Source organism: Cynoglossus semilaevis, chromosome 1, assembly GCF_000523025.1.
Source record: "Cynoglossus semilaevis isolate Cse_v1.0 chromosome 1, Cse_v1.0, whole genome shotgun sequence".
Taxonomy (NCBI): Eukaryota; Metazoa; Chordata; class Actinopteri; order Pleuronectiformes; family Cynoglossidae; genus Cynoglossus; species Cynoglossus semilaevis.
In genome coordinates this window covers 15,042,188-15,061,275 of record NC_024307.1, presented here as the reverse complement: position 1 = coordinate 15,061,275, position 19,088 = coordinate 15,042,188, and the positions used below count along the sequence as shown (strand labels likewise).

At 39.6% G+C, this 19,088-nt stretch overlaps 1 protein-coding gene across 6 annotated transcripts in view; it reads right to left on the bottom strand.

The window, feature by feature from the left end:
* Positions 1 to 19,088, bottom strand: part of map4k5 (mitogen-activated protein kinase kinase kinase kinase 5) — a 31,702-nt gene that overhangs the window by 5,641 nt on the left and 6,973 nt on the right. Inside the window, exons 4-34 of one of the 6 annotated variants that reach the window (XM_025056638.1) lie at positions 16,505 to 16,595; positions 15,276 to 15,340; positions 15,139 to 15,194; positions 14,452 to 14,499; positions 13,429 to 13,471; positions 13,263 to 13,335; positions 12,773 to 12,904; positions 12,477 to 12,539; positions 12,277 to 12,358; positions 11,290 to 11,406; positions 10,404 to 10,482; positions 9,764 to 9,835; positions 8,448 to 8,506; positions 8,232 to 8,299; positions 6,602 to 6,646; positions 6,480 to 6,522; positions 6,185 to 6,392; positions 6,025 to 6,048; positions 5,843 to 5,925; positions 4,982 to 5,023; positions 4,642 to 4,726; positions 4,475 to 4,554; positions 3,769 to 3,829; positions 3,318 to 3,320; positions 1,836 to 1,950; positions 1,542 to 1,600; positions 1,235 to 1,338; positions 952 to 1,129; positions 402 to 470; positions 189 to 281; positions 1 to 67 (exon numbers count right to left, since the gene is read on the bottom strand). In XM_025056638.1, the coding sequence (XP_024912406.1) occupies positions 1 to 67; positions 189 to 281; positions 402 to 470; positions 952 to 1,129; positions 1,235 to 1,338; positions 1,542 to 1,600; positions 1,836 to 1,950; positions 3,318 to 3,320; positions 3,769 to 3,829; positions 4,475 to 4,554; positions 4,642 to 4,726; positions 4,982 to 5,023; positions 5,843 to 5,925; positions 6,025 to 6,048; positions 6,185 to 6,392; positions 6,480 to 6,522; positions 6,602 to 6,646; positions 8,232 to 8,299; positions 8,448 to 8,506; positions 9,764 to 9,835; positions 10,404 to 10,482; positions 11,290 to 11,406; positions 12,277 to 12,358; positions 12,477 to 12,539; positions 12,773 to 12,904; positions 13,263 to 13,335; positions 13,429 to 13,471; positions 14,452 to 14,499; positions 15,139 to 15,194; positions 15,276 to 15,340; positions 16,505 to 16,595 (2,407 nt within the window). The remainder of the gene's footprint in view (positions 68 to 188; positions 282 to 401; positions 471 to 951; positions 1,130 to 1,234; positions 1,339 to 1,541; positions 1,601 to 1,835; positions 1,951 to 3,317; positions 3,321 to 3,768; positions 3,830 to 4,474; positions 4,555 to 4,641; positions 4,727 to 4,981; positions 5,024 to 5,842; positions 5,926 to 6,024; positions 6,049 to 6,184; positions 6,393 to 6,479; positions 6,523 to 6,601; positions 6,647 to 8,231; positions 8,300 to 8,447; positions 8,507 to 9,763; positions 9,836 to 10,403; positions 10,483 to 11,289; positions 11,407 to 12,276; positions 12,359 to 12,476; positions 12,540 to 12,772; positions 12,905 to 13,262; positions 13,336 to 13,428; positions 13,472 to 14,451; positions 14,500 to 15,138; positions 15,195 to 15,275; positions 15,341 to 16,504; positions 16,596 to 19,088) is intronic. The other 5 variants (XM_025056642.1, XM_025056647.1, XM_025056649.1 and 2 more) reach the window with 5 other exon arrangements.

The following is a 19,088-nucleotide window of genomic DNA, read 5'->3' as shown; positions in this document are numbered from 1 at the left end:
TTGGACTTGAAGCGCTTTCCCTGCATCCCGTGTTTCCAGAAGGCCAGAACACTGTCCTGAAGGCACACTGTCAACATGGCAGTGTTAGAGTCTCAGAATAAGACCATGTGGAATAGTTTAGTGTTGCATGAATTTAACATATTTACTTCCTTTCACACATCTGCGGGTAACTGTGGCTGATAACTTACCGACAGACTCAATGCAGAAGTCAAAGCTGAGCTCAGAAGCCAGCTTCTTGTTAGACTTCAATCTGCCTTGGAGATTAACAATCTTTAGATTTTCTGTAAAAGAAAAAAATTTGGAGATTAAACTAAACAGGAAACTAAACCGACTTTGGCTGTGACCAGAGCAGAGAACCTAATATGAAATGATATAAAATGATATGAAGGGATTCTACTCACGGTCCAAACACACCAGCACGGTGTCTCTCTCCAGTTGAGTAACGTGGATTGCATCTACTTGGGGATTACCTGTGAAAATAAAAAAATAAAAAAACACAAAAAACACAACAAAGTCATTTTCATAGTGTAAGTACAGTAGAGAGAAGCTTTTTAACCAGCATATTGTCTGGTGGATGGTTCAGTATTTAAGGGCTAAAGTCAAATTTTAGAAATCTAAAGGTTTCTATCGTATATTGAAATTATTTCATTATTACCAACGTATTTTAATTCAAAAAGGTCTGATCCCTAAATATGTATATTTTTTCTCCTTTAAATAAACTTAAAAAAAACAATAAAACAAAACAGTCAAGAATGTTTTGACATTTTTGAGCCACACAATCTGCAGCAATTTTACACAACTTTATTACCAACCCAAGATCAACACTCTACTCCAACAGCACTTTCAAAGGTGCCACACACCTGTGTGAACTCACAGGTTTCTGTGCATTGATTTTACACTTTTTCCAGTTGGTCATGTGACACTGATGCTGCAAATGATGCTGTGACTCACTTGTTCCCATCTCTGTGAACCAGGAGGAGCAGGAGTTCAGATTGATGGTCTCGAAGCGGACCACCTGCCCTGTTTCTGTTCCCTGGCTGATGGCCACACACACCAGAGGATACTCCTGCTCCGGAACCACCAGCATCTCAAACACCTTCAGAGGGCTGGGGAGGGGGAAGTCAAAATGCTGCAGCGGGAGGAGAGGAGAAAGGACGAAGAGCTCAGTTTTTTTTTTTTTTTGACACATTTGTTTTTACTGTGCAGGAATGTAGAGGTGCAGTGTTAAACTGACCTTAATGAGCATAAACCTTTGCATTGGCTCGTACCACTGCAGGAGGACAATCCCAGACTGTAGTGCTCCACACAGATACTTATGGCCGGTGTATGGATTTCTCACTGTAGTGAGAGACAGAGACAGAGGGACATATATACATATTGAGAGAGACAGAGGGAGGGAGAGAGAGAGAGTTAGAGAAAGTATGACCCATCTTCAAAATAATTCAAAATAAAACTATTTAATTATCATGATTTATAGCAGTGTTAAAGAAAGATTTGTTTTGTTTTGTTGTGATAAAACAAAATGGAAATAAACAACTAACCAATGCAACACTTGTGACAACCCTTGGTGTCTGGGATCTTTGTTGTTAAGGCAAACCTCCTGAGAAAAGAGGGAAAAAAAACAGTCAAGTTGTTGTGACTACAGTCTTAAAGGAGACGATGACGTCTGAGAAAAGGGAAGTCGGCCAACGTTCTCTGTTCTCTCTTTGATCGTGGTCGTTTGTCACAATGACGGACAGTGAGGGACTATAAGGCTGCACAGCAGGAGTGAAGTGACACGCTGACGGTCAGAAGAACCAGAGCCAGAACTTCATGATCTGACAGCACGGTCTCACCTGGGGAGAATTTTGTCAGGGAAGCGGTGGGTCTGGAACTGAGCTGCCAGGCCGGGCTTCTTCAGCTGCTCGAACAGTCCGATGAGGTTGTGTGAATACAATTGGAAGGATTTCCCTAGAGCCAAAAATTGTTTGTGCATTAGAAACTGTGTGGACTCAGTCTAGAGCCAGTCTAGTTTAGTTTTGTGTCTTACCTGGTGTAAAAATCACAACAACTAATGTACACTTAAAGGAATGATCTTGCCTACAGAAAAAAAATCTGAGGCTAAAAACAAAAAAAAATTGTATTTGTTCTCAACCTTTTTTGGCTTGTGACCCCATTTTAACATCACAAATTTCTGGTGACCCCAGAGACATTTAAGGAGCCTTCAATCAAGCTGCGCCAGCTCAGATATTTTTATATACTGCATTTTACCTGAATCTGATTTGAACTTTTTTAATCAATTACTAGACATTTCAGGCAACCCCAGATTGGGTTGCAACTGCCTTAGCCTGGCCTGGGTAATCTAAAAGAGTACATTTATGTACTTAGCCTGGCCTGGGTAATCTAAAAGAGGAAATACAATTTATGTATATCTGAATGCAGCCAGTTGAAAAGTTAAAAGTTGTTTTTTTTTTAATTATCTGGAAATTGAAATGGTATCAGGCTCTTTAAAGGTGAAACGACACAAACACTGAGGGTCCAAGACTTATGCACACTGTTGTTTATGTGGAACAAAAGGAGAACTGTAGTACAGTGGACCCCGAGACACGAGCTTACCAAAATACTCAAGAGTACAAGATTTTGCTCATGATACGAGCAAATACAGACAGTGCCCAACCTACGAACACAAAAGGTTCCGAGAGGCTGTTCTAAAGCTGAACTGTTCGTAGGTCGTTTAGAGCAAAGTCGATGTGTATACGTAGATGGTGAAGGAGGAAGAGGAGGGAGGAGTTATTGTTGGTGAGAGGCAGAGTTGTCATTGGAGAGATTTCTTTGGAGACATAACAAAAAAGGTTAAATTTTACGAACATTTATTGACATCAGTCAGCGGTTGTTCGTATCTACGAATGTTTGTATCTCGGGAAACTGTTGTATAGGGATAGGCATTAGTTACTCGCCACTTTTCTCTCTCTCTCTCTCTCTCTCTCTGTCGTCTAAATCGAGTCCTCACTCCCAGTCCTTCTCCTGTGATTAAATGAAATAGAATATTCCGAGGGGAGGCTGGAAAAAATTAATTGTTTTTTAGTTGTTTTTAATCAGGAAAATTCGATCAAGACAAGTGCTGTTGTCTAACGGATTAAACCCGTATCTCGGGGGTCTCCTGTAATTCTTTTTACAATCTTTTTTTTTAACAATATAAATTTTAAAGTAGTTAAAGCAGATACATTTTAAACCCTCAGTCCCACAAAGCAACTATGTGGAAAGGTTAGCTGTGAACAGGAGGTAAATAAAAAAGTGTGGTGGTGGTGATGATGACGATGAGGTGAAGCGATGATTACCTTCTGATGAAGCCAGTTAGTAGAATATCAAATCAAGTCAGGTGACAGGAGGAGGATGGACAGTGGCCAAGGGAAGAGGAGAAGAGAAGAGAACAGAGGTTTAGTATACCAAGGGGCAAACTGCTGAACGGAAAAGGCAAAACAGAAAGCAGACCTCTCACGCTGTAACCCCATCCTCAACTGTTAAACCCAGACAAGGTTTGATTTCTCACGGCAGAAAACTCAAGACAGTTGGGTTTCGAGTGATGGATGTGAGTTGTTTTGTAACCACACGCAGTGAGTTCTGCTTTCGTTTTGGGGGCAAACCAAATACACCTTTACAAACGTGGTTCTTAGCAGAAGAAGAGGCCGTAACACTTAAAAGGTGACACTCGTAACACAGGACACAAAGGCAGCAGGTTATGACAGTGGACAGTGGAGAAAAAATGGTAATAAAGAATTTATTACTTACCAGATAAAGACATAAGGTTATTGTTGATAACATACAACCAGGTACACTTTCTTGGAAAGAGCTAAGAGGGACACACAAAAAAAACATGGATTAACCACAAGGAGAAGAGAGTGAAAAAGAGGAACAAAAAGAAGAAGAAAAAAAAAGAGGAAAAAGAAGAGGAAAAGGAAAAAAGAATAAGGGGGAAAGAGGCAGAGGAGAAGAAGGAAGGGGTAGAAGAAGAAGACGAAGAAGAGGAAAGGGAAATGAATGGAGGAGGAGAAAGAAGAAGAAGATTTTGGCAGGTTCAACTGTGTGGTATTGATAATATTCTACCCAAAATAAAGTTATACTTTAGACTATTTCATTTTTTGTTTTATTTGAACTAATCTGCCATTTCAGTAGATATGAGGAAAACATACTGAATTAATGTGTTTATTTAGAAAAACTAGAGAAATATGAATGATTTAATCTCTCCCCCTCCAGTGCCTACCACCACAAATTTCCAAAACCACATCTTGGGGTTGCAACCCGCACTATGGGAATCAATGATTTAATGCACGTGACTGAGTGATTCCACTTACATGGGATTACTGCAGAAAGTTTCATTGTGCTCCCCCTTAAATCTGTGGTAAACGTGACACATGCATGTTTGTGGTGCCAGGATGGAGGCGGAGTGACTATGACTACATGTGGGCGGGGCTGAAGAAGACTGTGCTGCTGTTACCTGTTCCATCGTAGCTTCGTGAAGCTCGTTAAGATTCAGAGTGTAGATGCCGTCCTCTGTTCCAAAGATCAGATACTGATCTGTGAGGAAATTGAAACATATTATATATTTTTTTGTTTTGTCGGTCCATGCAAATTATGTGAACTTGAAGTGTAAAAAAGACATACCTTTCGTATCTGGATGAATCCAGGACGTGGCATAGTTGATCTTCAGAGGACAGCCATCAAATACTTTAGAGAAACAGGCTCCCATCTGTACAAGAGATGAAAACAGAGCAGTGAAAGCAGGCTGTGGATCAGTGGAGCGCAGAAATGTCAGCCAGGGTTTAATAAGCTGGAGTTGGAGCTGGAGCTGGAGCAGAGGCAACCACAGAACTCTGTGGAGCCAAAGTATCTGCAGAATGCAGAGCAGCATCTCAGTCAGAGGAAGATAAATTAGAGTGGTGGTGAAAGCACGTCAGCGAGGAAGAGTGAAGGCTGTGAGGGACAATGCAGACGAGTCGCTCACCAGTACTTTAGGAGTGGGTGGCAGGCCGTTGATAGCTGGTTTCTAAAGAGCAGAGGAAACATAAAAAGATAATGTTGACCTAGCGACACAGACCGAGCAATGACATGCTGTTTTAAATGTAGCTGCATAATTTAGTTTAAGCCTCAACAATGGAGGTTTTTTCAGACTGACATGAGAAGGATTCAAGGTTTTATTTTTAACATTCAGCTCTGGATTTGACAAATGGAAAAAAAAAACTTTGTGGTTTTTGTGGCAGATGAGAAAACTGGTTTGAGAAACGTCTTTGTAGTTAAATGAGGATGACAAGACCGCAACAATCCACTCATCTATAAAACGTCTTAAACTAAGTGTAAGAACAAGATTAAAGAGGAACCAGTGTCGGGGAATTAGGTGCAAAACTGTAGGTCTTTGGGACCATACAGCAGCTGGTCAACTTTTTTTTAGTCAGTGACGGGAAGTGGATTGTAAATTTTGTGTCATTTATTGGAAATACAAGCCCATTAATAATACATTATTTCATAGAATTGTATTATATAAATGTATATATTTAAAGTGCTCCTTTATTTAAATTAAACAATTAAGGAGACAAATGAACAAATCCCAATGTCCCTTTATATTTTAAGTTTTTTTATTGTTTCTTTGTTAATGTTGTTCCATTGCTTCACACTAGAAACTATCAAAATCTATCTTACTTTTTATCATTTCTTTAGTACATGTTAAAAGATAGATCATGGAAATGATTTGAGACTCTTTCAGTGTAAATATAACACATGTTATAACACATGTTACATGCAGTGTATCTGTGGCCATCTGAGTAGGTGCAGGATAGAATTATATACACATTTTAAACTTTAAACTCACCGGAAAATCCTTCTTTTCTCTACGGTGTCGGCTGAGCTGAGGCCTCAGACTTCCTTCATTTACACTGCCATCTGAATCATTGTCTGTCAGGTGAGAAAAGACAGACACGTGAATCACTACTAACCATAAAATCAAACGAACAATCCATATCTGAGAGAAGACATTTATAAAACAACACTTACCTTTAGACTCAGTTTTACTGAGAGCTTGTTAAAGTAAAATAAGAGCTCATTAGGAAACTGAGAGCTTGTTAAAGTAAAATAAGAACTTGTTAGGAGACTTTCTCAACTTGACGATGAATTCACACACGTCAGGAAGTGAAAGGGAATAAAAGAGACTTACCAGGGTCAGACGCGTGGGACAAAAGGCCGGGGCTGCTGACGCTGACGGAGAGGTAATCTGGAGATGAGTGCTCCACCTTGTGGCCCTCGGGTGTGCTCTGTCTGCGAGCCACCTGACTCGGCCCGTTCTCTGAATTGGGAAACCTTCGCACAGTCAGAGACTTCTCGTCGTTGAGGCCGAGCTCCTCAGAGGAACTGTTCAATCGCGGCTGCAAACAGAGAACCAAACAATTTAGTGTGACCACCTTTAATAAACCCCTACATGTCAAAAAATATTCTTCAGAATGATGTCTCACCTTTGGGGGCAGAGGAGGGGGGAGTCCAGGTTTCAGAGTTGACCTGAAGTGGATAAAGTTGTCAGAAATGTGAACTTTCTCCATTAAACACCATGACTTTAGGTCATTTCAAAAGAACTCACAGCTCCACATCTTCAAAAGCATCTTCCAGAGGAGCGATGTGTCCCCTGCAGGAAACACATGTTGTAAAGATTGAATTTAGACGTTAGAGTGGAGTTGGGTTTTTAAAGGTACATGCGGAGGATCCTTAAATGTAAATGTTTTGCAAAAATAACATTTTACAGCCTTGTTTATAAGATACAGGAAAATTTTAATTAATTTCTCCACTGAAACTTAAAAGAGTGTAAAAGTTTCAAATATTCACACTTTTATTTGTTGCCTGTGAAATTAGCTGTAATGCTAAAAGGCAAAATCAGTGATTCCCAACCACTGTGCTGTGGCACACTAGTGTGCTGTAAGAGACCATTAGGGGTGCCGTGGAAAATTATCCAATTTCCCGCAACTAAAAAAAATAAAGAGAATCGGCGCTGTTGATGAAGATATTTGTTAGTGCCTTTCTTCAATTCCTGTGAGTATGTCAGCGTTGTCTTCAACTAAACAGGCTGAGATTTTAGTGAATAGTGAGTATATTAAAACTAGAAGGTTATTATATTTCATTACATATACTTTTTGTCAGATTTTTGTTTGGTGGTGTGCCGTGGCACAGAAACAGTTGGGAAACACTGCTTTACATGAAATGTGAATGGACTTTCAGGACTATTTCTACAGCACACAGTTCCATCTATGTCTCCTCATTTTCTTAACTATAGAATTTTTCACAATACCGCTGAAATATTAACAGCCAAAACATTTTGGCCTGTGTTACCCTAGTTCAAAATAGATTATTCCAGGAAGCCAGAGTAATGTCAATGAAAAGGAAACACTGTGATGGACAACAGATATCACTTCAGTGCAAACATCACCACAAAGTGGTGAACGGGTGAAGGGGAGGGGCGAGGGAGCGGGGGGCGGAACAGAGCATGACGACACAGAGAGTTAGTGTTACCGTTGGAACAATTCATCCTCAACGCTTTTGAGAAGGCTCCTTTGGAAGACAAGGCAAGGGGACACAGAGAAGGAGACAGAAGCGAAGGAGGAAGAACGGTCAAAGCACATGGACAACAGAGACAGAGATTCAAGGCTGAAGGAACAAACTTAAAACTGCAGACACTCTTTGTTCGTGCACAGGTACAGGTTAATCAAAGCTGTGAGTGGGTGCTGCTCCATTTCTTCACAGGTTCCATTCCCCTCTGGGCTAACATTTAATAACCTAAGGTTACAGTGAGGGTACATTAAGCTTAACTGCTACTCATACTTTAACCATACATGCTAGTGTAAAAGCAGTATAATGAGGGTCCAAATCTGAGATCCTACAAAACTGATATTTCCATTGATCAGAAAAGAAAAAGAAGAAAATAAACTACTACCACTTAGCACTAAAACTGCAAAAATAAATGAAAGAAAAACAATGACAAACATTGGGGTCTCTTCTTATAAACTCTACACTGACACTAAAAATATATCATTTTGTATAGAACTTTTCTCTCTGAATTGTTGGTGCTAAACTTTTTTTTTAATCACATCTGATTCTAATAAGAAGAATCCACCAAAAAGAGAAAGAAAAGACAGATGAAGAGAGTGAAGAGAAAGACAGGCAGAGAGAGCAGGGAGTAAATATGAGCAGTTGTCATGACAACAGTTTTCATGGTTTACCTGGTTGTTATTCCCACTTCTGCAAAGGGACTCCAGGGCGAAGGGAAATCACTATCTTTACTCACATCCTGTGGAAAGACGTACATGCTCAGAAATAGAAATGTCTATTTTTTTCAGTTTCTTTTGTTTTGGCACATGCTGACTGATAGTGGACAGGGACTGAAGGTCAGGCTTGAATAATGGATTTGATTGGACAATTTAAAGTGTGATTATCACCATTTCAGAATGCGCCTCTGTTTCCTTCCGAAGCGGCGGTTCAAACTGAAGCTTGTCAACTGTAAGTGACAAAATAGTGGTCAGTGACACTTTGTATGCATTTTCTTTTTTTAAGACACATCTTTGGCACTAGAGGGCATCAGTATTCAAGTCTTGAGGACAGGCAAAGCTGTGAAAGTCTTACCAGGAATCTTGAAAATGTTCTTCTGAGCATAAAAGCCAGAGCAGGAAGTAACCACAAGCAGATTAATGACTACTATTGCAACATACCTGTTTAAACACATAACTCTGCCCCTTAGATTGGTTTATTATGTTTTACAAATATTTGGGCTGAGCAAGGAGATGAATGAGTCCCTTTAAAAAAACAGCTCAGGACAGACACTGACCAGGTCTACAAATCTTAAGGAAAGATTGGAAACAGAAATAACAGAGATGACTTCTCCCAGGAATTAGGCTCAGTTTCTTTCAGAAACACAGAATGACTGAGGCAGGGTTTGGTATTAACATGATCTGACTGCAACTACCTAGAAATGAGGTCAAGAGAAACCAACCAGACTACCAATGAACAGCCCCAAAATCTCCACGTGGAGATTTCCTGCTCGAGTTAGAAAGTGTGCGTAGAGTAAGACGAGGCTTTAGGGAATAAAACATATATAAAAGTGTGTGTGTGGTTGGGGGAAAATGGAGGATTGGTCAAAATCTGGTTTGTGAGATGTAAGGACCAACACAACTTCCTTGTCATTGGTTATTGGTCTTTTTCTGTGACGTGATTTTGTCAACAAGTGGGATGACAATGTATTTATTTCCCCATTTGATAAAAGACGCACGGCTGCTGCTGCTGCTTTGTTTTGTTCTGCTCCAAGCTCTGACACTACTACAGTAAATGCTGCTGTGAGTATTTGAACAGTTGGGCTCAGTGCACAAAAACAAATATCTTTTGTGAATACATTTTAGTCTTACTGCACAAATGCAAATAAAGTCATTCCATTCAATTCTATTCAAGAACGTCCACTCAAACGTACCCAGAGCTCAACCAATTAAATCCTAGCTTCATGAAGACGTTATTTGACCTGGTAGTTAACATAACGTTCACACACAAGGCTTTAAGAGTCTACAGCAACCTAATGATTTTACCTCATTAGAACCAAGGCAACTGTAAGTAGCCAAACCATGCACAGGAACTCACTGTGTTAGTGCCATTTGAGTCTTAGAGACAACGTGCTGTTTTCTACGACGTTATCCATTTCTCAGGAAGTCGTAGGAGTAAAGCTGGGGAATCATACAAACACACACTGTCTCACTACACTGTGACTAACCTTTATACCCCCTGTGTCCCTCAGAGAAGCTAGGACTTGAGCAGGGCTCTCCACGATGTGGCCCATTGTTTGCTTCATGTAGGAGGGAAAGTCAAATGTGATTGTGAAAAATAGGAGACGAAACTAAACAGGAAGTGCGTCTGGCACAAATGATCACAGCACAGTGAAACAGAACAGGTATCGCTACACCTCACTGCTACATGGCCGGCAAATGTTACTGGCACCTTTTTTACGACTTCCTATTTCGACATACTTTAACAACTTTGGGTTGACTTTTATAATACTGTATAATATTTGGCCAACTTTTGGATCTGAATTTGAACTTGCAGCTATTTTTGTACCTAACATAATATTTACAGAATGAATGACATCATGATCTCTAGGGCAGCCACATCAACCTTCAGGGGTCGTCAGACTATTTTTACTCACACTACCACTACAGGCTCTGATCTGGAAAGTAGCCAGTCAGGACTGACAGATTAGTGAGACGAGTGAGGCAGGACGGCAGAGGATATCGGTCTACTGAAACACACCCGAGCTGACTCACTGACTGACACACTGACCAATGACAGAGGAGACTTGTGAGAAAGAGCCAGAGGGGTGTTCACTTTAAGGTATTGGGGGGGTTTGGTGCACTTACAGTCGATCTCTGAGCGTGACCTCTCTGATCGAGCCTGTTTGTTGGAGGAGCGGATGGTGTGTCTGACTGCAGAGAGAGGCTGGAACACAGAGGGGGGAAATGATTTTCAGAATAAGGAGACGGGTTCTAGGAGCAGAAACAGAAGTACAAGCCTAAGATTGTTATCACATTATTTCAAACTATTGTATTGAGTCATGCGGCAGACATGAAACATGAACATGAGCTGAAGCAGATCAGAGAGAAGAGTTCTTCTGCAGGATCGCATTATTATGCAGCGCAGAGGTTGTTTGTTTGCAACAAGCTCGGCTACTTGCAGTCAACAGCCTTCTGGGCCAACACAGTGTCCCTGCTGTCAGAGTGACAAAAGCACAATGGTGGTCTCAATGGCACTGGTACCATCTACCCTTGGCTGCCTCACAGATGTCCTGGTATGTCCAGTAAGGAATATTAATGACTTAGGACAGACACCAGGACAGGAGACGGAACGTTGAGCTGCAGGCGCCTCTTTCTTCTGGTATTTCATAAGTTTGATTAAATGTTATTTCAATATTTGCTTTGGTTGTGCTGATTTGTTACTGAATTTCCTTTGATGAATGAGAATAACAGTTTGTAGGAATGTGTTTAAAACACATTTTCTTGCTACTTTACCAATATGTAAAATGGAATTTCCAGATTTTCTTCTAGGACTACATCACTGTTAAACTGGACTCATTCTGTTCATTCTCACTGCTAAATTAATATCCAAAAAGGACTCGTTATTTGTGTGTTTTTATATTTTTGTATTTTATTCAAAAATGTCAAAAAAACACCCATTTTGAAATTCTATCCATAACTTCTCCAACTTGAGGCACCATGTTAAACTGTATGTGACAGAATTGTACGTCACCTCAAGGTCATCGTCGTCCACCTCGCTGTAATGCTGATGGTTGTCTGGGTTGTTCATCCTGTCTAAAAGGTCCACGGCGAGTCTCCTGGTCAGACCTGTCTGGCCCACAAACACGTGCTGACAGACACAACAGAGGAGGGGGTTACATGGAATCACGAAGTTGTGAACATTTGATAAAAGTAAAGACTGTTGAAGAATCAGAGTTTTTTAAAAAAACAGAATGTCTTTACAGTTTACAGAGTTTTTTAAAAAAACAGAATGTCTTGTTTATAGATCGACTGAAGCCTAATAAATAATCAGAACAGAAGTGAACTTCTTTAAATTATTTAAAAAAATGAACTGAAAATCAAAATGAAAATGAAAGAAAGAAATGATGAGATAGTGTGATGAGTTAATTTGATTCCTGAACTTGGAGCAGTAATTCACGGATGGAGCATGAGTGTCTGAACAGCTAGAAATCTCAAAGACGTTCAGTGAATAGACAGAGATCCTGCTGTTGTTTGACACAAAACCATTTATTCTGTAATACTCTGAACAGTTCCGTCGTTAATTTAACTTCTTGTTGTGCAGTTTTGATGTTGTTGACAGAGAACGTTTCTCAAAGATTTAGCCTGATCAGGGAAAACACGATTCACCCTAAACTGTGTGGAACAACAATGGACAAATGTGAAGTGTTATCTGGAGACGTGACATCCTGAGAGTCACCCAAGTGTAGGTAGACAATAGCACTGGCATTTGAACTAATCTGAATAAGATATGAAATCTAAATTGTCAAAGCCTCGTCAACGTTCTGCTGCATACTGTAAAATTGTCGTATGGTAATATGAAATTATTATGTGTTTAACCTATAAGTAAATAAATAACAAAAAATATTGTAAAGTAGTTCAATGAATTATAGAAACTGGAACATTTTCCATATTGGATTTTACTTGATCAAATCTAATTTGAAGGGTTATTCGACCTTGACAGAATACTGAGCCTACTTACTGACAGAAGTTTTTCCGCAGTCGGCCTCTTCTTTGGGTTCTTTGTCAGAGACACTTTCACAAAGTTATGGAAGCCAGTGGACCTGAGGGGAACACATATGGATTTATTTAAATGCTGGCCATCACCGCCAACGTATCTAGACCTATAATATATATGTCAACATTGAAACAGTCCCGGGGCCCGTACGCTCGGATCCTTACCATCTGTTTTTGTCTTTTAGTTTGGGAGGCTGGAAGCTGCTCTTTGACATCAAAAATAAAGCCCTGGTGAAGAAAACAAACAAATATTAAAACAAAAATACGTGGAAAGTCAGAGTCCAAATCTAAAGAGCTGAGAAGTCTTCGTTCTAAATGTAACCTACATTTTTAGTGAAACAGGATGGACATTTTAGGTAATCGAGAGGCGATGAAACATCAGAAGAAAACAAAAGCAGGAAGCAGCCTTTGGATCGTTGAAGGAAGCTCTGACTGATCATTTTGAGGAAAGTAAAACAAACCTCATTGGGTGTAGGTCAAACATGGGAGGCTGCAGCTCGGCCAGCTCTATGGCTGTGATGCCAACAGCCCAGATATCGCACAGCTGGTTGTAGCCACCGTTCTTCTCCACTGCTGCAACCTCTGGAGCCATCCTGAGTGAATGAAAAAAGATTAAAAGCTTCTGGAGGAAGGGGTTTTTTGAATTAAAAACAAAACCTTTGTGCATTTGGAGGTCAGGGGTCAGTGACAGTGAGGTTTCAGTCTCGCTCAAAAACATTCAGCTGCTGTTGGAATGTGAACTTAGACCTTTGGGGTTTTGAACTTTAACTGTTTAAGTGTCTCCCTTAAAACTGAATTCTGTTGTTGATACAGACAAATAAGAAATTAAATGTTTGAGGATTGATTCCAGGGCACAAGATTATATAGATATAAATTATAATTCTAAAGGCTCTGCTGAACGACTCTTTGGCACAGCTTATTAATGGATGACTGGCTCGGTGACATACTCACCAGTAAGGCGTTCCAATGAAGGACTTTCTCTTGGCGATGGTGGCTGTTATCTTGGCTGCCACTCCAAAGTCGGCTGTAACCGTGATTGACATGATTTGAATGTAACGCAAACCAAACACAACAATTAGTTTAGTTTTTAGACCATTAAAAATGCAACACAACTTACCCAACTTCACGTCGCCGTTGTCTGTCAATAGTATGTTTGCACCCTGGTGGAAAAAAGACCAGTGACCGGTTTATGATTTGTAGAAATACAACTGAAAGGATTGTCTAAGATTTCAGTCAAATTCCTGGTGGTTCATAACAAAGGTGCAAATGATGTGTTTAGTTTTCTCTGGAACATCTGGTTTTAACTGTAACTAACTGTTATTTTGGCTTGCTTTGAAACACTCTAAACACAAGCTAACTTGAAGACAACTAAGGCTGTTTCTAAGATCACTCCCTCTATAGGGAATTATACATACTATACACTATATATTGGACTCACGCTTACTTTAAACACTATTTTTGGGAAATCAAAAGAGTTCACCATATGATTTTAAATTTGGAGAAATAAACCAGAGAAAAGACCATATGAGATTTCAGGCCACTAAGACTTGGACTTAAAATCTCTGGTGGTTCATAAACAAAAAGTACCAAAATCATGGTAAGCTTTCCCAGGAACATCTGGACTGGTCCAGACCTAAACTGTCTGGATCTCATTCTGCACCGTAACCCTACACCGTTACCACAGATTTATGAGGGTCCCGCTGACAATATTAATCTTGGCCGAAACTGACAGTGGCATCCTGCAGCGAGAGTAGAGGAAACAGGAAGAGCTTGCTTCGTTGAGCCCAGTAAAGATAATAGATTCAGCCCTGACCTTCAGTGATAACACACCAAAGGCCGAGGCTCCTGTCGGAGTGTGTGCCCCGAGTTTTAAGGGCTTCAGCTCCGCCTCACTCACTGGTAAGTAACACCATTGGTCACATGATCCTGAGTGCACACAGGCCTCACAGCTCTAATTCATACCTCTGCAATGCTTCTGTGGGACACTGATGTCATTCTTTTATACTGTTCAAAGGTGTCGTTTAAATGACAATTGTTCTAACTTTTCTAGCAGCAGATACATTTTAGCAATTGGTCTGGTTAATCTCTGGCAGAAAAAACAAATAAAAAAAGAAAAAATCAGAAGGAAAAAATACGATACCTTGATATCACGATGCATCTTCCCTTTGCTGTGCAAATATCCCAAACCCTGTAAATGAATTCAGCACAAATTTAATCAAATGTGTAAACTGGAATTAGAAAGTAGGTAAGATTAAAGAAAAAAATTCTTAAAAGATAGAGCAGTCACATAAGGTTTTTTTCCACCCAAAATAAACAAGATAAACATTCATTTTGCACACAGAGCCAAGTAATGCAAGTAATATTCAATATGAACTGGATCCTTTCCATTGTGCTTATCTCCTGCAGCAGCCTTTACATTGTATCTTTATCTTCCTAAAGCAGTTGGTTCACTGCAGGGACACTATGTCCATCCTGCTCTGTCCATTTGTCTTCCACTGCATTACTCTCATGCTGGGTTATATTGATCTTGTTAATTGACAAATCATCACCAAACACAGCATCGTGAAGCAGCGCCACCTTGACTAGAATACTGATCAGACCAGTTTCTCCTTAACACACACAGACAGACAGACACAGGGTTGGACTGTTTTTGAACTAACAGCAACATATGAGAGTGAAACAGAGGTGACATCCTGTACAGACACCTGGTTTGTGATGATATTTGACAATGACAGCATTAAACATACAAAGCAGTATCTCAGAAAGGAAAGGTTTTTTTTTACCCTTGAACTAAAGCTAACCCCTTTAACTTGACAATAATAATTACCTGTAATGTTTCCCTGCAGACGTAGGCTATCTGTAGTTCTGACAGCGGTCCCGTTACTGCAACAGGCCAAAACACAAAAGTTTCACCAGTGGACAATAATGAACTATTTCAGAAGTTTTCCTAAATGCACTCCTTACCATGGTAAATATCTTGCAGCGATCCACCACCACAGTACTCCATACATATCCAAAGCTTCTCGCGACTAAAAAGAAAAACAGTAATACAGTGTACAGAGGCGATCAATTTGAGTCTGATGAATGTTTCTTGTTAAACATTTACCCTGGACATAGTTTCACTGTTAAATATTTACTTCATTTTCCAATAGAGTGGAGTAGCAATACTGTGTCAACCCAGAGATGTGAAGCTAAAAATACGATTAGAGCAACTGTGATGAAAGTACATGAGTCAAAGTGTGGCAGTCGGCCAGTATGAGACGTGATGATACTGTAAACTGTCACAGAGTCTCGCTCACAACTGTTTGCTACTTTTTAAACCTCTTTGGCTTGATGTGGAAATTATTTCAGGTCAGGAAATGAGGCGGAGAATGAACTCAAAGCTGTAGGCCTGGGGTGATAACACATTGTGTGGGACAATAAATTGTCCCACAAATATTTGCAGCTAAATGATAATATTGTCAACATTATTTTGAGACTTAACCACTAATGTAGTGATGATATAGAATATGGCATATGCAGGTACGCTCTTTCAAATGCACTAAATTGTATTTCTCACAAGTAATTTTTTTTTACAGTTATCAAATTTAGTAATGTAGTACCTAAATGCTCCTAATTATATCTTATATGCACGCGCATGGAAATGTATCAAGGCCGGCAAAATGATCAACTTCATTTTAATTTCTCATGCGATTAAGATTTATTGATTATCATCCCAGGTCAACAGAGCTGCCCTGAATAAAAACTCTAGCTCAGTCTAATGTAATAAAAGTCATCCATATAATTATGGCATGCTGCTCGTTGTTAACGTGAGGTGGGCAGATTATTTGAGACACGCCTGCTGTGATAAGACACACATCCTCAGACCTGTTGGAGAGATCTGAGGCTCACGTTCCCAGTTAAATCTGCTGGAAGTCTGAAGCAGTGGTGGGTCCATCCAGCCCCACTTCCTCTCCTACACTAGCCACCAACCCACATGGACCGATTAAAAAAAAAAAACACGTCCTGGCTCAGTGGGGCACAGTGAATACTGGTTGAGTCATACTTTCACACACAGGTGTGAGTAGGTCATTAAATACCACGTGTGAGTTTTAGGCAGTAGCTTGTAAAGAACTTTCTCACAATAACGTATGATGATAGGAAACATTCCAGTATGAACGGACAGCGAGGCAGAATTCTGAGTTGGCTCCTACCAGAGGTAGCTCCCAAAGTAGGCCACAATGTTGTGGTGCATGCATTCCTTCACCATGAAGATTTCCTGCTGGATGATGGAAAAGTCATCTCCTGGAAACAGAGGCAGCGAGAAATCACACAGAGTCACGAACAAATTATTTATATTGTTTTTTTTTCTTCTTTTTCTGCCGAGGGAATTGTTACATTTCAGGCAAAATGTTTTTCCATCCTGGAGGAGAGACCTCACATAAATATAACAGGATTTAAATTAGTTTATAGTTTAACAAAATGTATAGTTTTTATGTGCGGCATAAATTGTGATTTTTTTTTAAACAAGTCATAAAATGAGATAAAATCCACAATTATTGATAACAAAGTTAGAATTCTTTCAAAGTTAGAAAGCTTGATCAATTATTGATAACAAAGTTAGAATTCTGTCAAAAGCTTGACATTATATTTAGATAGAACTAATAAAGTGCAAACAGGTCAAAATGACCTGAATTTGTTTTTAAATAAAAAAAGACAAAAACACAAAATAAAACATAATAAGTCAATCACCAAAACATTTCAATTAAAAAGTTAGTAAAACGTAAAAAGTAGATAATTATCATGTACAGAGATAGACTGACAGACAGAAACACAGACCTCAGAAAGAAAATGGCGTACATTTGATTTGTATGTGGTTCAGGCTGGTGATAACCAGTTCCGTTAAGTTTCTTTAGGTCAGAACGGTAGGAAGTGAGACGATACAAATATGTTAGAGCAGCTGCTACCAATTCAACTGTGAGCAAACAACACGGTGCTGCTGGAAACATTTAAGAGAAGGCTTCAAACCAGCAATCTTCAGCCAGCTCCACTGCTCTGTCAACAGACTGTCATCACAGGCAACTGTCCAGATAAAGGTCATTGAATGGTCACCATGAAGATCGCCAGGAGTAAAATGAAACAGTAGCGAATTTTATGTGTTTTTTTTCTTCTGCTCCCCATTAAAGTGCTTGCAAAAAAATCAGCTTGTTCACAAAAAAATAACTAGTAACCACAAACAGCCATTACCAAAGGAAATATCCTCACTGAAGCCAACAATTTATTTTTATTTTGTCCTGAAATGTGTTTTATATACACAACAAAGACAGATTTGAGAAGATGAAGATGAGAGCCGGTGTTGACACTGGATACTGTGACTGATCTTTGTATGGATACATTTACACACATCTTTACACAAATGTATAGCTCACACACCACAACCCAAGAGTGTGAAACAAATACAAAATAAGAATAGCCAGCACTCATTTTGGGGGTGGGGGCTTTAACTTCAGGCCCCAATTTATCAGCCTCCCTGACCACAGGGCAGTAAGTCAGTCTACAGCCTGACAGTTTTCAAATGAATTAGGAGGAAATGTAGGCTGACTAATATCACTGAGGACAACGATTTTAACAAAGTTCTGCAAAGAAAAGACCAAAATCAACCAAGTCCATTAAACCTCACAAATGTGCGAAACACACTGACCTCCATGCTGTTATTTCTTTGTATACGTCTGAACAAATGTAAAAAGCACTTTATTTGTACACTATGCCAGTTTGACATGTTATGAAACACTATGTGCTGTGAGTGTTTAAAGAAATTTAATCTAACACTATGTGCTGTGAGCGTTTAAAGAACTTTAATCTAGTTATAATTACTTATTAACACTGTCTTCTTTTGGCACGTAATTTCTCATCCAGTTGAGCTGCAGTGGATCTGTTGTTCACAGAGAGCCACGGGGCTTTGAGCAACGATAATTTCAGTGACATACTTGGTCAAAAGGCTTCTTGGTGGAATGAGCGTGATGCCACTTCCTCTGAGACGGAGTGAGCACTTCCTCAGAGTACACGGTGATGCAAGTTTCACTTTGGTGTGCGGGAGTCAGTAGATGTTAGGTGACCTTAGACGGACATTTCTTTACTTCTCTTTTTGTTAGTGTAATAATGCTACCCTGATGTAACAACAGGCCATAGGTCAGAAATGGACAATGATGTCTGCAGGCTGCAGTTAGAATGACAATGGAGGAAAACTGTGTATGAAAACACTTCTTCGTTATTATTATTATTAAAGATTTTCCTGATTATTTTTAATCATTGATCATATATCTTATGTTAAAAAAAAATTGCCTTCCAGCAACAGGTTTAGTAAACGTTACACAGCAGATCTACACAGCCTCACACTTCAGTGTCATCAGTTTTCCTGTGGGCACCAGACACAAAGTGCTTGCTTGTTATTTTCACACTTCACTGTTCAGAAACCAATGAAACCATGTTTCCTACCCACAAATGGAGCTTCAATTCCTAAAACTAAATCATATTAGGGAAACTGATGCCACTACTCTGAGAAATATGGCATTCAGAGGTACTAAGAAAGCTGATGTAGTTAAAAACAAAACAAAAAAATTAGTCAATTGTTTGACACAGTTGACATCACACTGGTCTATTTGTCTGTCCCTGGAGAGCTGTTCAGCTTAGCAGCTAACAAATAATTATGCTGTCTCTGTAAACTGATGGTCAAAGTGACCCATGGTTCACTTGATCTTACAGAGCCCTGACTGGATCACACAAAAAGCCAGAGGGCAT